The sequence below is a fragment of the Argentina silus genome, assembly GCF_951799395.1.
Source record: "Argentina silus genome assembly, chromosome: 19".
Classification (NCBI taxonomy): domain Eukaryota; kingdom Metazoa; phylum Chordata; class Actinopteri; order Argentiniformes; family Argentinidae; genus Argentina; species Argentina silus.
Genome location: NC_139673.1, coordinates 3,507,489 through 3,522,488, shown reverse-complemented (window position 1 = coordinate 3,522,488; position 15,000 = coordinate 3,507,489). Strand labels below are relative to the sequence as shown.

Below are 15,000 nucleotides of genomic sequence, written 5' to 3'. Positions count from 1 at the left end.
AGTCATGATACCAGTAATGATCAAAAAGAGGAATGCAAACCAGACAATGATACAAAACCAGACAAATAACATGACTCACATGTGATTTTACCAGCCTAAAGCCCTATGAGTGTGCTGGCACCGCCTCTGGGTACAGCCTTATTACAAATTCCTTTACTGCAGGACAGAAAGAATGCTAAGCCAGAGAACAGAACAGAGTATACTGTAATGACCTGAAGAATTTGATTTACTCTTTATACCAAACAAAGTCATGCTGCTTTCAAAAAAACAACCAAAAAAACATGAGCTACTGTTCTATAAATCAGTTTTAATGTTTCAGAGTGCAGTCTGAGTAGAACTAATCATTCACTCTTTAGTCAAAAAATCTGATGTATTAGGTTTTTGTTTTTCTAACCTTGGTTTCACTAAATACTCTTTTGGGTGTGTGCCTAAGATGACCTTGTCAATGCTGGACATGTTTGTTCCAGCCTTGGTCCCAACCCAAAAAGTTATCTCTGAGGTGAAGCACTTGATGTTTCAAGGTCTCCTAAATAGACATAACCAACCACCTTGAGCTGAACAACGTTATTTAAACCATGAAGAGTAGCTGCTGCATTAATGGGGATCAGAATAAACTAATCTAAAGTACTGTAAACAACTGTGGCTTTTCAGAGGCTGTGGCTGAAGTCACAGCTTTACTGAGACACATACCCTACCACAAAATCCAAGCAATTCTGGACTGAACAGGGACGCAACTAACAAATAGTTTTCTTCTGTGACTTGTGCATCATGACTGCTTTTACAGTTATATTTATGGCATTTAGCAGAAGCCTTTATCCAAAGCGACTTACAACAAATACATTTGTTTAAGTAAGTGAATCATCTATCCATCAGTCATCATATCATAAAGTAATCAATGCTCAGACCAGGGGCCATAGGCAGTCACAGGGGGGGGTAGTGGGGGTAAAGGGGTCTTATGGAGCGTTTTACCTGCGATGACTGATGTACAGGTGATTCACTCATTAAGATGAATGTACCTATTGTACTGTAAGTAGCTCTGGATAAGGGCGTCTGCTAAATGGCTCAAATGTAAAATGAATAATGAGGAAGTACTATACAGAGTAAGGGGACACCAGTTAGCATACAAACCCCTGATCCAATCACAGGGCTTGGGGACGACGACGACTATTGTATTACACATCAACCTTTGTCCTCAGCAAATACTATATACTATGCTTGATAAATACTTACCTTTGGTTAAGACATGCTTTCTTCCTGACTGATTACCATGGTTGCATGCATGAAACAGACATGGTCCTTAATCTTATGATTCAGCTAACTAGGAGAGGACAATCAGCATAGTTGACAGTCAGTTTACACACACACACACACAATGCTAAGCACACACACACACACAATGCTAAGCACACACCCTTAATCAGTCCATATCTAAGGTCGGTTGTACAGCGTGATGAGTTTTGAATGTTCACGAAGCCGACGAAAAGGTCATTCATGGGTGTCCCTTTCCAATACAAACACAGTGGGAAAGATATTAGTTGTGTGTTCAACCGACCAAAAGCCAACATTGCGTAACCTGTGCATACTGCCCATTTTGTAATCTACCGGACAGCAATTAGTGTAATATTTACAGGCACCGTATCCTTAGTTATTTAATGAAACTCTGTACTGTGTTAGAGCATCTAATCTTGGAATATTTCGTCAACATTGTAAATGTCAACTGAGTCCTGACCTATAGCAGGTGACCAGTCTGGTGTTGCTGTAGTAACCATGGAATGATCAAAGTAAAATGCCAACCAGGCTCTCTATTGCAATCAAGGTTTTTTGGGAAGGCACAAAACAGACATAATCTGTTGGACAACCCAACTCACAGTCGATAAAACGAATAAATGGCAAAACCCAGAAAATAATCATTAATTTAAATGCCTGCTTACGTTCCTCTTCTGATATGAAACAGGTTTACAGAGTTATAGTAAGTACTAGCAAATTACAAAGGCATAGGTTGTCTAATAAAAATCCGATCTGCATGGCAGAGTACCCAGCCTACATCAAATAAATAAAACCGGTAAAGTATGAACAAATACTGTACACCTGTCTGTCACCTGACTAAAACCTCCATCGAAACCAGAGTAAAGCGGCTTCTCATCATGCAAAATGTATTTCTAAAGTGCCGGAATATTATTATCATAATAATTAAACGATCAAGTTTGATCTGAAAAGGGGCGTTCAGTGGCGTAGCACACTAAGGAGCATACCATATCATCGCAAGGTCCCTGGTTCGATTCCGACCATCGACATATCCTGCATGTCATCCCTCCTCTCTCTCACCCATCCTTCCTGTCAGTCTCTACTATCTCTATCCCAATAAAGCAGAAATGCCCTAAAACATATATTTAAATTTACATATATTTTCTGAAAAAACAGAAAATTAAAAAAATTAATTTATATATAAAACGTGTTACCTCAGTCCTGTCCTCCGATATCTCCACAGAGGGGATGTCTCTGTTGATGTTCAGCATTATGGGTTCAGTTGGGACCAGCTCTGGCGTCTCCAAGTCCCCAGGTCCCCAAGTCTCCTCTGAGAGGCCCTCCTCCTCATAAGAACCAGTACTGTCATACTCGGACCCCTGACAGGTATCCACAGGCACGCTCAGTCTGTGCGCACTCACACTAACAGCAGACTCTGCAGCGCTAGCACCGGAGCTAACGCTAGCCCTGGCCGCACCCCCCCTGTTTCCCAGGGGCTTATTAAGCGGGGTGGAGGGGCTGCTGTAGCTGCCTGCTGTGGGCTCATAGTCTGCTGGCAGCTGGAGGATGGCGGAGGTCACGGGGCAGGACTCCTGCCGCATGTGTCTCATGTCGGGCACCGAGGAGCTCATCCGCTGGTTTAGCATGTGTTCCGGGCGGACGTCTAGCTTGCTGGGGCTCTTCTTGCCTCGACGGAGGTTGTTCAGCAGAGGCCTGGCTCTCTGGCGCAGGTGACTGAACACGCTGGGCTTCTTCGAGTCCATGGCGATGAGAGAGGAGGGCCACAGGTGGAGGTCTATAGCCTGTCTAGTGTTGGACCATCACCGAGGGCTGCGAGGCAAACAGAACCAAACTCTTAACCAACTGTCATGGCAAACAAAAGACATTACACCAACTTGATTACAACGAATACTGATTTTCATTTATTCAAAGCATAGTCAAAAGAGAGGGTCTATGGTCTCACATCGGATCAAAATAGAACACCATCTGATTGTTACCATTACACTATACTGTCACAACACGACTGTGTGCTTCAGGGGAGGCCGGTGGAGGCGGTGGTCCGACTAATTTGACGGGATCATTGTGATGCGTGGAATGGAATGAGGAATGATACCATTCCTCATTCCATTCCTGATACCATTCCTCATTCCATTGCACGCATCACAATGATCCCGTCCTCCAATTAGCACCTCCACCAGCCTTCCCTGGTGGGCTTGTCTTTGGCCTTGTTGTGTCTCATCTATGTCTGCTGTGATCTACAGCTACGAGGCTGCCAGAGGTTGACATACGGCAGGAAGACCTTCAACATGGCTGTTTGCAAACAACTGTTAAAGAGGTACAGAAATCTACAGAAATGAGTCGGTGGCATCGTTGAGAAAAGCATGTTGCATCGTACACCTGCAGGGATTAGACAATAGGATTATAGAGGTGGTTAAGACCAGGCAACTATGTCAAACTTGGCAAATTGTCAACATGCAAATGAAATATAGACACCAAATGTTTATTGGTGTGTGCGTGTGTATGTGCGTGTGTGTGTGTGTGTGTGTGTGTGTGTGTGTGTGTGTGTGCGTGTGTGTGCGTGCGTGTGCGTGTGTGTGTGTGTGTGAAGGAGGAGTACTGCTGAAACTCTATAGCAAACAAAACCCGCCCTGGTGAGCTGGGAGGTGAATGCTGCCCCTGGGACCTTAATAACAGACAGTTGCACTCTCACGAAACTACTGCAAAAAGTACGATATATCTTTTGCTTGATTTAGATTAACTGTCATATTTCAAAACAGCTTTCATATTTCAAGACAGGACACATCTGGGACAGGACACGTCTCCTACAGACATCCACACTGAGAGACATACAAATGAACTAGTCCAGGCAAAGCAGTCAGTAACTCATGGAAATGTCCTGAGAAGAGAAATGCTGGTTTACAGTAATGTGATTGGCGACAATCCCACTGGAAAGGCATAATCATGCACTGACTTGCTAGAATATGAACGCAGAGAGACAAGAGCAGTCCTTATTATAGTCAACGCTCCTCAACCTGAACTCGGTTTTACTCTCGTAAATACATGTGAAATGCACCATACTTGACACTTGAAATGCACCATACTTGACACTTGGAATGCACCATACTTGACACTTGAAATGCACCATACTTGACACTTGAAATGCAACATACTTGACACTTGAAATGCAACATACTTGACACTTGAAATGCACCATACTTGACACTTGAAATGCACCATACTTGACACTTGAAATGCAACATACTTGACACTTGGAATGCACCATACTTGACACTTGAAATGCAACATACTTGACACTTGAAATGCACCATACTTGACACTTGGAATGCACCATACTTGACACTTGAAATGCACCATACTTGACACTCGTACGGTATAAAGACACTTCCGATACCAATCTCACTAGTGAGTCCAAAGGAAATGCTCCAATTAGCTGAACCGTAGATGAATCTACCTTCCTGTGTTTACATTTCTAGGCCTTGGTCTGGGTTCCCACCCCAGAAGTGGACTCCTGTGTCCACAAAATAAACAAACACCACTTCCAGCAACGTTCCTCTGATACTATGGTAACACAATCCAGTCCAGAAATGTTTGCTAAGTGCTACATTTCAGCCGACGGCAAACGGAGACTAAAGTCCAATTCTTGAAAGATGAGGAAACAGATAGCGATGACACAGTCTCAATGTCCATGTGATATATAATACATGCCATTTAGCTGACACTTTTATGCAAAGCGACTTACATTGCAGTGAGTGCATACATTTTTCAGTGCATATGGTCCCAGCGGGAATCAAACCCACAACCGTAGCGTTGTTAATGCCATGCTCTACCAACTGAGCCACAGAGGACCACTGTGACCTTTTACTCAGCCCATTGGCCTCTCAAATATTTGTCATGGATTGATTTAAAGATGACTAGGCCTTTTGTAACTGTTCAGTATTTTCAGTGTGGTTCAATGACCCTCTTTTGGACAATATTGTACATAGGATCATGTGCAACATTCCTGTTGCTAGCACCTAACTTATTACTATCAAGACTGTTGAATGCTATGCAAAACAGCACTACTCTCTTTTTTTTAATATGTTTTAGGGCATTTCTGCTTTATTGGGATGGAGACAGTAGAGATTGACAGGAAGAATGGGAGAGAGGAGGGATGACATGCAAGATAGGTCGAGGGTCGGAATCGAACCAGGAACCTTACGATTACGTGGTAAGCGCATTAGTGTGCTACGCCACTAAGCGCCCCTGCATGACTCTCTTTGAGTGACACTTTTCATGACTCTTTCTGGATAACAGGTGGAGATAGTGCATGCCCAGTCATGTTGGTGTTACAAGACGCATCTACGTTGTAACAACACAGGTTACCTATCGTTTCCTTTACCATGACTACAATTACAATGTGCAGCTACTGTAAGTGATTACTTTTTCCTTCCTTTACCAAAGCAGGTAAGGGAACTACATCATCGCATTAGGCCCAAAAACAACTTCCTTGTTGGCCCTCTTTGCACAGTGTTAATGATTCAAAACTGGGCGCCTTCGAAAGCCACGTTGTACTCAACACTTTATGTGTTAACATCTCAACATTACTGAGGCAGCACAGACACCTTCTACACTTCACGTGTTGGTGGTAAGAGGACAGAAAGCAAAGTGTGATCTGCGATATGAAAATCTCCATGTCCGGCGTTACTGAATCATAATGGATTGAATATAAACTAAGTCACGCATTTTCCAACGCCAGAATGCGAAACGAAATGAACAAACAGCAATAAAACAACCACGCCACACAGCAAACTGCAGGAAAATGATAATCCTTTAAGCTTTGCAGAGTGGAAGAGAAGCAGCCTCCATTATCTGAGTGGAGCTGCAGCGGCAGCAGCTCCCTCCATAGCCTATCCACCAGCACACAGCACCTGCCACGGACACTGCTGCCTCGTACTCGAGAGAAAATACGATTTTATTTTCAAAACGCAGGAACATAAGCCTCTTATGGGTTTATGGTTTGTATTTGCCTTCACCACTAGTCCTGCCCCGCCATCAATGGGGTCACAGAGGAGACGTGATCGAGATAATTTCAGATTCAGATTCAGGAAAATCGGGAGTGTTTTTTTGTTGTTGTAATGATCATAGTATGTGGAGATGTAACAATGTATGCAACAGCTAGGGGTCCAGGGTTGCCACAGGAGGCAGGCGGGGGGAGAAATCAGAGGACAGGCTAGGAGTCCAGGGTACGCCACAGGAGGCAGGCGGGGGGAGAAATCAGAGGACAGGCTAGGAGTCCAGGGTACGCCACAGGAGGCAGGCGGGGGGAGAAATCAGAGGACAGGCTAGGAGTCCAGGGTACGCCACAGGAGGCAGGCGGGGGGAGAAATCAGAGGACAGGCTTATCGTAATGCATGGAACAGAATGAGGACTGGTATGAAACATGTGTGTTTGCTACCGTTCCTCATTCCATTCCATGTATTACAATGAGCTCGTTGTCCGATTTCTACCTCCACCAGCCTCCTCTGGGGTACACTATATTGAAATCAGGCCCCAGGAACTCCTGGTATATGCTCGCTAGTATATAACAAATATTTGTCACTTTTTCTTTTTTTCCGTGAGATCATGTCTGCTTCAAAGAAACGGGTAAACTCTTAATCCAGAAAGCAGGGATCTCCAGCCTGACCCATATAAACGGATTAGAATACGACTCCAACTACAATGTTTAGAAGAGAGAGAAATAAAAAAAAGTGTTTGTGATGGGAGGCAGTCGGTAATGACAAACACACTGGTGAAGGTGTGACCTATCGAGACCTTAGAATTACACATTTCTATCTGACATTTTGGTAAAAGGTGAGTTATACAGTTAATCACATGCAGTTGCTCTTTGGTCAGTTGCTCACATGTGGATAAAGTCAAAACATTTTTTTTTTAAAGTACCTATACGGAGGAAAACAATCTGTGATCCAATCATAAGCCTGGGCACTGTTGGGTTGCGAATCAAAAAACATGTAATTTAACTAATTGAGTTATGAAAGAAAAGCTTATTGTAAAACCGCTCTGATACATGGGTTATGAAAATTATAATTAGTAAGTAGTGTACTGATCCAGAAGAGTCAGCAATACACATGTTTCAGTCACGTGGCGTAGAGCACGGCATAGATGTAATTGCATACAACTGACTTTATTATAAATAAACATAAATCTATTTATTTAAAAATGTTATTAGATTATATGGATAAAATAAACCTACTCTCTTCCTTAATCAACCTAAGTGTCAATGATGTTCCATCAAAACTGAAATTTGCTCATGTAGTGATGTCAGAACCTTATAAAACTGAACTGAAATTTGCTCATGTAGTGATGTCAGATAGAACCTTATAAAACTGAACTGAAATTGATTCTATTTATTCTATATTATGTAGCCGTGAATGTGTCAGAGACTACCATCCGCAGAATACATCACCAGATAAACTACAGAGGCTTCACTGCAAGGTGCAAACCACTAGTTACAGTATCCTCAAACTGTAGCCTGATCAGGTTATAGAATTTTTCCCAATACATTTGGAGCTCTGAAATAGGGGGAGTACGTTTAAAATGCTATGACATTCCAATGCCTAATGAAAAGTTGGATGTGCCCGAATCAAGACTCAAAATAATATTGTATTTTAACGTATAATAACGTATTTTACTTCTGTAGCACTGGCATAGACAATGAAGTACAGTACAGATTCTGTCTAAAAACCCAACATGAAACCTAGCAGAATAACTAACTACGATATAAGGATCTTTGATAAGATTATTGATTGAATTCCTGCCTCTTTTGTAAGTTGGACTGAAAAAGACTGCAACAATAAGTAAATGAGTATGGAAGTATAATCATTGTGAAATGGCCCTACCTTGCACAAAACAATCAACTTTTAAGGAAGTTGCAACATCCACATCTCTGCATGGTATAGTACGACGGTACCAGAACAATGCTCATAAAAAGCCATCTACAGAATGCAAACATGGTTGAACACAATAATTAAGAAGTCAATAACAGTCCCCTACTTGCCACAACAATTTTAGCAGAATCAAATGTATACAGCAGGTCACAGCAGATCACATGATTCTGTCCGGAACATAATTGAATGATTAACTTATCTATAATACAGTAATTAATGAAGTGCCCCCCTATTCAGTTCCGTCATTAAGCTATCCAATGACAGAAGGCTAGTTTAGTGCAGAAATAGGTTGATGGTTTATCTCATGGCCTATTATGACGCCCACTCCTATCATGGCGTACCGCACAATGTGAGGCCAAAGCACCAACTACTAATCCAGGGCAAACTGGTGCTCCATCCTGCACGCGTGCAGAGGCCCAGCACACAGTTGGCTTTGAGCATCTGCCTCGTTGGGAGGGAGGCCGTGAGGACAGCAGTGCTGAATCTCACGCACGCTGACAGACACCACCACCGTTAGCTAACAGACTGAGGGGAGGGAGAGAGGACAGGCGTCAGAGCTCTCGTGAGGCACAGAGGATCAGCGGAGGTTATCCTGGGGACCCTCTTCAGAATGCTGTCTTGCTTGTTCTTCAGTGACACACGAGCGGCTCATTTAACCTGCTTTCCCCGCTTTCCCGATAAGCTTTGAAGGGAGAAGATGTTGAAGGAAAGTCAGTGTGAACTGTTTGGTCATGATTTGATAGGCCTGTTATACTGGTGGTCCTATACATTTGTGCCAAAAGTACACATATTCACAAGCCTGAATACAACACACATACTCTACCTTTGTCTGCTAAACACTCATAGTATTACTGCAAAGTTCACAAGTGAGATGATGTCACTGTTCACAGGAAACCTAAGACAGAGCAAGCCAACACTTCAGAGCTCTTCTCAACAGACTGATATTGTGATCGCAGATTTCAAGACAAGAAACAAAAAAGCGCCCAGAGCCATTATTTGGATTGATATGATATGATAAAGCAATAAGACATGATTGCACAGGACTTGCAGTTACAGATGTTGAGCAACACAGACCACACCAAACAGTCTGTCGAATAGTTTTTAGGTCATTTCCTGACCAAAACACGATCTCACTCAGTATTTGTGAGAGTGATTTCCTATATATAAAGGGCAACACTGGCGTTGTTATTACTGTACATGATTTCAACAAATGTAGATTCCACTTGTGAGCTTATTCATGTGTTTGGTTAGCCCCAATGGTTCCCGTCGTACTTCACAGACTGTCGGTCACAGACTTTGACACTGCGATCGGATGCTGACAAAGTCCTCTGAGGTGTGTTGGTTATCCTTCTAGGTTTAGAAGTGATGACTTTGAAAAGTCGCAATCAATCGCTGCTAATACAATATTTAAAATCTACTTTTTATGCCGTGTGTAACGAGTACTAAGATCGCCAACTACTGGTCTCCAAAATAACGCACAAAACCAGCTGTTTCAATGGATTGAGGATTGATGGTTTCAGCGCCATCATTTCTAAGGTCTGATACACGAATATATCTCCAAAGCTGGTGAAAGTTATCTGCAAATTGGTGAAAGGAATTTATCATCGTCGGATCGGGTGGAAACTGTCTGTGACCTCCGAATATGACATGACATATTCGACGGGAACAGATGGAGCTGGTATTTGATGTCTTCACTCTTTAATGAGCGCTGAGTGTTCTAACATGTTCCTGCACGTCAAAGACCTACAATAAAATTGTTCTGTTCTGTATTTCCTGTGACTTCTAAAACAGAACATGTTTATACATTAACATCATTCAAAACTAGGCTACCATAGGCAGCAGTAGCCTACAACATTTTAATTTGCTTACAGGCTTACACAAATGTCCTCACATAAGTTCTGATATCTTTATAGCCTGTCTATATGGCGAGCATATTACCCCCAACTTAACAGGCAAAGTTAGAACCAAGCGCACCTGTACACGCCAAGACTCTCCAGGTAACTTTATTGTCTTGTGCGCCGCCTTCAAAATATGATTTAGAAACCGTAACATGTAAAAAAAACATACCTTTATTCAGTTGCAAGAAATATTCTCAAACGTGTTGATACCACGCATTTCAAGGTGGAGGGATGGATCGCTTCATCCTAGAAACTCGAAACATCTGCAATCCGGTCCGCCGACACGGACTTCCTCGTCAAACACAGGAGCGGTGAATTAAAGGTCGGTAGCTCTGATCGCAGGATGTTTGGCCGACGTTATATAATAATAATAAAATACCTGTCAGGGTGTTGCAACAATATGCCACTTTTCCCCACGCTAAAATCCCTAACACAGAAACCTAAGTCTGTCTGCAGATAGTAGTCCTACTCATAATTGAGGAACTTATACAGAATGAATTCATAGAATGCAGGAATTTTACCTGCTTAAATATTCCAGGTTGTTACAACACGTCTCGCATAACTTCGACTAGCATTTTGTTTGACGTTTGTTTTATTGCCCGTATCTCAACCGTGCCGCAGATACGTTTGACCTCAGTCCAAGCTGAACGACATTCCCTTTAACTGATTAAAAAAATGTGAAGTGCATTTTAGCAGTAATGTCAGTGGCCCGTGCTGTCCTCTGGCGAAAGCACCCTCCTCCTCTGTTTCTGAAAAGCACGACAGGCATGAGGAATTTAGTGAACGTGTAGAGTGAGTTTCATTGCATTTGAGGCAACATGAATTCCAAAAATGTCCAGATAAAATAAAAGTCACTGTAATACTCTTGTGCCCCCTGGTGGTAAATCAGTTGCCTACTGTCCTGAAGCCTACTGCCCTATAGGCTACTACTGTCCTATAGCCTACTGTCCTACAGCCAACTGTCCTACAGCCAAATTGTCCTATAGTCTACTGTCCTACAGCCAACTGTCCTATAGCCTACTGTCCTACAGCCTACTGTCCTACAGCCAACTGTCCTACAGCCTACTGTCCTATAGCCTACTACTGTCCTATAGCCTACTGTCCTATAGCCTACTGTCCTACAACCAACTGTCCTATAGCCTACTGTCCTACAGCCTACTGTCCTACAGCCAACTGTCCTACAGCCAACTGTCCTATAACCTACTGTCCTATAGCCTACTGTCCTACAGCCAACTGTCCTGTAGCCTACTGTCCTACAGCCAACTGTCCTACGGCCAACTGTCCTACAGCCTACTGTCCTACAGCCAACTGTCCTACAGCCAACTGTCCTATAACCTACTGTCCTATTGCCTACTGTCCTACAGCCAACTGTCCTGTAGCCTACTGTCCTACAGCCTACTGTCCTACAGCCAACTGTCCTACAGCCAACTGTCCTATAACCTACTGTCCTATAGCCTACTGTCCTACAGCCAACTGTCCTGTAGCCTACTGTCCTACAGCCAACTGTCCTACGGCCAACTGTATGCACGTTATTGAGGTAATATCAATGAGTGTGCAGTAGACAGCCTAGTTGAACAGACGTGTAGAACGTGTAGATGAGTGTAGACAGTGTACATGAATGGACCGGTATATGAATGCATGTACAAAAGGCTACAGTAAGCTACTCAGCATGGCCGTCAAGTTCACACATCTCTTGATTGAGGTCATGAGCACTCCAACTGCTTCTTGCAAACTGTATCTTTAAGAGTCCTCATAAAATACATGTACTTGCCCTCAGCAATTGCACACTCTTATTAAGAACATTGGGATTGTATTCCTTGATTGAAAATACCCTCCATACTATTTTTGTATATTTAGTGGGAGCAGATGAAAAATAAAACAAAATACAATTTGTGGGTATAATATATATTTCACTCTCATGATCTGTTGTTATTTCATACTTAAGTAATAATGTATGTACAACATTTACATTTTATAAACAATGTATCAAACAGAAAAAAATCACTAACCATGTGTATATTCAGGGTACATATAGCTGCTTTATTTCCATCTATCTGACTTTAAGATATAACTCTTTTAAGATGAAACCCTACACAGTATGTGGAGGATTATTGACTGAGATGCCAGAATAAGCACCAAGCCAAAATCTCACCACCATCGTTGTCAGGTAAACTATCACAGTTCAGTTGAAACCATTTCATCATAAGTGGATCAATTCTCCATTACAAAAAGAAAACATTGACACGTGACCAAATAGCACTATCATTACACGTTTTAAGAACATACTTTTACCATCCACTGACTCTGTAAAACTGGTTACCAATGCTTCCATTTTGAGTACAGCATACTTAACAAAATAGTAAATATTACCCAGTGAATACTTGACCAAAAAGGACAATGCCTTGTAAACTTGGCAATAATCCACAAAAATATACCTTTTTTAAAATCTGGTGAAGGTACAATATATAGGTACATACACCAAAGGTGATATATATTAAAGTTGCTATGTACATGAAAAAAAAAGCTTTCAAATTTAAATTTTACATACAGAACAACAGCAAGTGTCCATGGCTTTCAATTTTGTATCAATATCTTGCTGAAATATTGTCCTATTTTTTGTAAATTATAAAAACACACACTAACAACATAAGAAAAAATCAGCATAATGCTTTGACTGATATAAATAAAAGTGTTTCTGAAAGGAAAAGAAAAGAGATGGTATATTGCTTTACAGTTGGACTTAGTTGACACACCAATGACAAAAACCTTAGAAGGTGAGAAACAAAGGCTCCTCTCATGGTCATCCATCCCTTCATGGTTTTTGTAGTCCTTATGTAAGAACATGTCATCATTTTTGTAGTCCTTATTTAATAACATGTACTAGCATCTGAAAACCCAGCAATAGACATACTGTAATGCTACAATTCATGAGGCCATAAGATTGACATTGTGAACACAGTAACTGCAAGTCTACACCCACACACAGTTACTGCACATAAGAAGTAAAAGGTATCATACCATCTTGATTCTGCAGCAGTGACTACAATAATCTATACTGCTAAACTGTCTTTAAATAGGAAACTTCTCATCCAACCAAGTACCTGCACATATTTGTCCAATAGGTGTTTGAAAAGCAGTTATTATCAGAGTGAAGCATTGTGATATGTCTGGCCAAGTTCATCCTTACAAAATGACTGCAAATAATAATAATAATAATAATAATAATAACACAAATATTAATAATAATCATAATAATCATTTTGTCATAGCAACAACAATTCAACTCTTGCATATCCTTCCTGTCACTGTGCTTCTGTCTAATGATGGCATAACCCCTGACTGTGGTCTGTGTGTGTGTGTGTGTGTGTGTCTGTGTGTGTGTGTGTGTGTGTGTGTGTGTGTCTCTGTGTGTGTGTGTGTGTGTGTGTGTGTGTGTGTGTGTCTCTGTGTGTGTGTGTGTCTGTGTGTGTGTGTGTGTGTGTGTGTGTGTGTGTGTGTGTGTGTGTGTGCGTGTGTGTGTCTGTGTCTGTGTGTGTGTGTGTCTCTGTGTGTGTGTGTGTGTGTGTGTGTGTGTGTGTGTGTGTGTGTGTGTGTGTGTGTGTGTGTGTGTGTGTGTGTGTGTCCGTGTCTGTGACTGAGGTCAGTGTCCTGGGTGGTCCTATGTCACCCAGCTGTCCATGCGCATGCGTTTGACCGAGGGGCTCTCCCTGTCCTCGGCCCCGGCCGGGGCTCTGGCCAGCCCCCCCTGGCTAGCGATGTGGAAGTCTGAACGGTGGTCCTCGCGGTCGCTGCCGTCATACGAGCTGCAGGAGGAGCTGATGCTGTCTGCAGGGGAGCGGCCCATCTCTGCCTGCTGCCTGTTGGAGGAGTGGGGGGGAGGGGGCTGGGCCAGGAAGCCTGACTGGGTCACGCGGTCCCGGGGAGGGGAGATGGGCTCGGACTTGATGTTGACGTTCTGGTTGGTGTTGATGGAGAGGTTGGAGCCCTGAGGTAAATGATTGCCTGACCTGCTGGGAGGGAAGGGGGATTGGTTTAGCTGGTTTATCCGTTGTCACACCAGACCAGAAGTGACAGCTCAAATCACTCATTCACGGTGTCATCTACCAAACAATGCCGATTCACACTCAGTCCAACGCCCTTTTGGATTGTCCCGGGCCCTGTAGGCGGTGAGGAGTGGCAGTGGAACTGTGTGTGCGGTATGTGGGGTTACTCACACTAGTGAACTCAGCTGGTGATGTTGCCATGCCGACATGGAGCCCAGAGAGAGGCCTGCCGGGGAGTTGAAGCCCTGTATGCAAGCGAGCTCTGCGCTGTTCAAGGTGTAGTCTGAGGAGACAAGCACAGTTCCCTTTATGACCTCACACACAACCAACAAAGGGATACGGAAGTCTGTGAACGTGCCAGAAGGGGTAGGGAGAGGCGAAGAATTTTAAGGTTTAAATCAATCAATCATTTAATCGATCAAACATACAGCGCTCATAACACTGCTGCAATAATCGTAGCACGAACGAACGAACGCATGCGTGTAGCTGGCTCACCATTGTTGTAGGCAGAGTTGATGCCTGGGTAGACCAGGCCCTGAGGGTTCAGGCTGGGCGTGGTCACGGACACCACCGGTGTGGCCAGAGACTGGCTGGACTGGGAGCTGTTTATCCTCTGGGTGCTCTACAGAACCAAAACACAGAGTCAAGAGTCAGAGACCACCGTGGCGATACCATCTGCGAAGCCACGTAGGCATCTATGAACTAAGTTAAGACGGGAGTCATTTGAAGGAGTGTTAGTGTTCGGCACACTTCAAGGAGAGGTACAGTTTGGCTTTGGCAGACCAGCTTGGGGTGTCGCAATATCCCCTTTTCACCACTAGATGTCAGTGTAGACTGTAACGCTGTGTGTGGACGGTAGAAAGCTCATAC

The 15,000-nt window shown here is 43.1% G+C and overlaps 2 protein-coding genes across 5 annotated transcripts in view; both read right to left on the bottom strand.

Annotated features, from left to right (window-relative positions):
* Positions 1 to 10,374, bottom strand: part of mctp2b (multiple C2 domains, transmembrane 2b) — a 28,337-nt gene extending 17,963 nt beyond the window's left edge. For all 3 annotated transcript variants that reach the window (XM_083691135.1, XM_083691137.1, XM_083691136.1), the window contains exons 1-2: positions 10,257 to 10,374; positions 2,460 to 3,075 (exon numbers count right to left, since the gene is read on the bottom strand). In XM_083691135.1, coding sequence (XP_083547261.1) covers positions 2,460 to 3,008 — 549 coding nt within the window. In that variant the 5' untranslated portion in view covers positions 3,009 to 3,075; positions 10,257 to 10,374. The remainder of the gene's footprint in view (positions 1 to 2,459; positions 3,076 to 10,256) is intronic.
* A 1,610-nt stretch (positions 10,375 to 11,984) lies between these two features.
* LOC310820026 (myocyte-specific enhancer factor 2A-like) overlaps positions 11,985 to 15,000 on the bottom strand; it is a 15,119-nt gene continuing 12,103 nt past the window's right edge. For both annotated transcript variants that reach the window (XM_083691495.1, XM_083691496.1), the window contains 3 exons: positions 14,626 to 14,752; positions 14,302 to 14,413; positions 11,985 to 14,094 (listed from right to left, as the gene is read on the bottom strand). In XM_083691495.1, the coding sequence (XP_083547621.1) occupies positions 13,746 to 14,094; positions 14,302 to 14,413; positions 14,626 to 14,752 (588 nt within the window). In that variant the 3' untranslated portion in view covers positions 11,985 to 13,745. The remainder of the gene's footprint in view (positions 14,095 to 14,301; positions 14,414 to 14,625; positions 14,753 to 15,000) is intronic.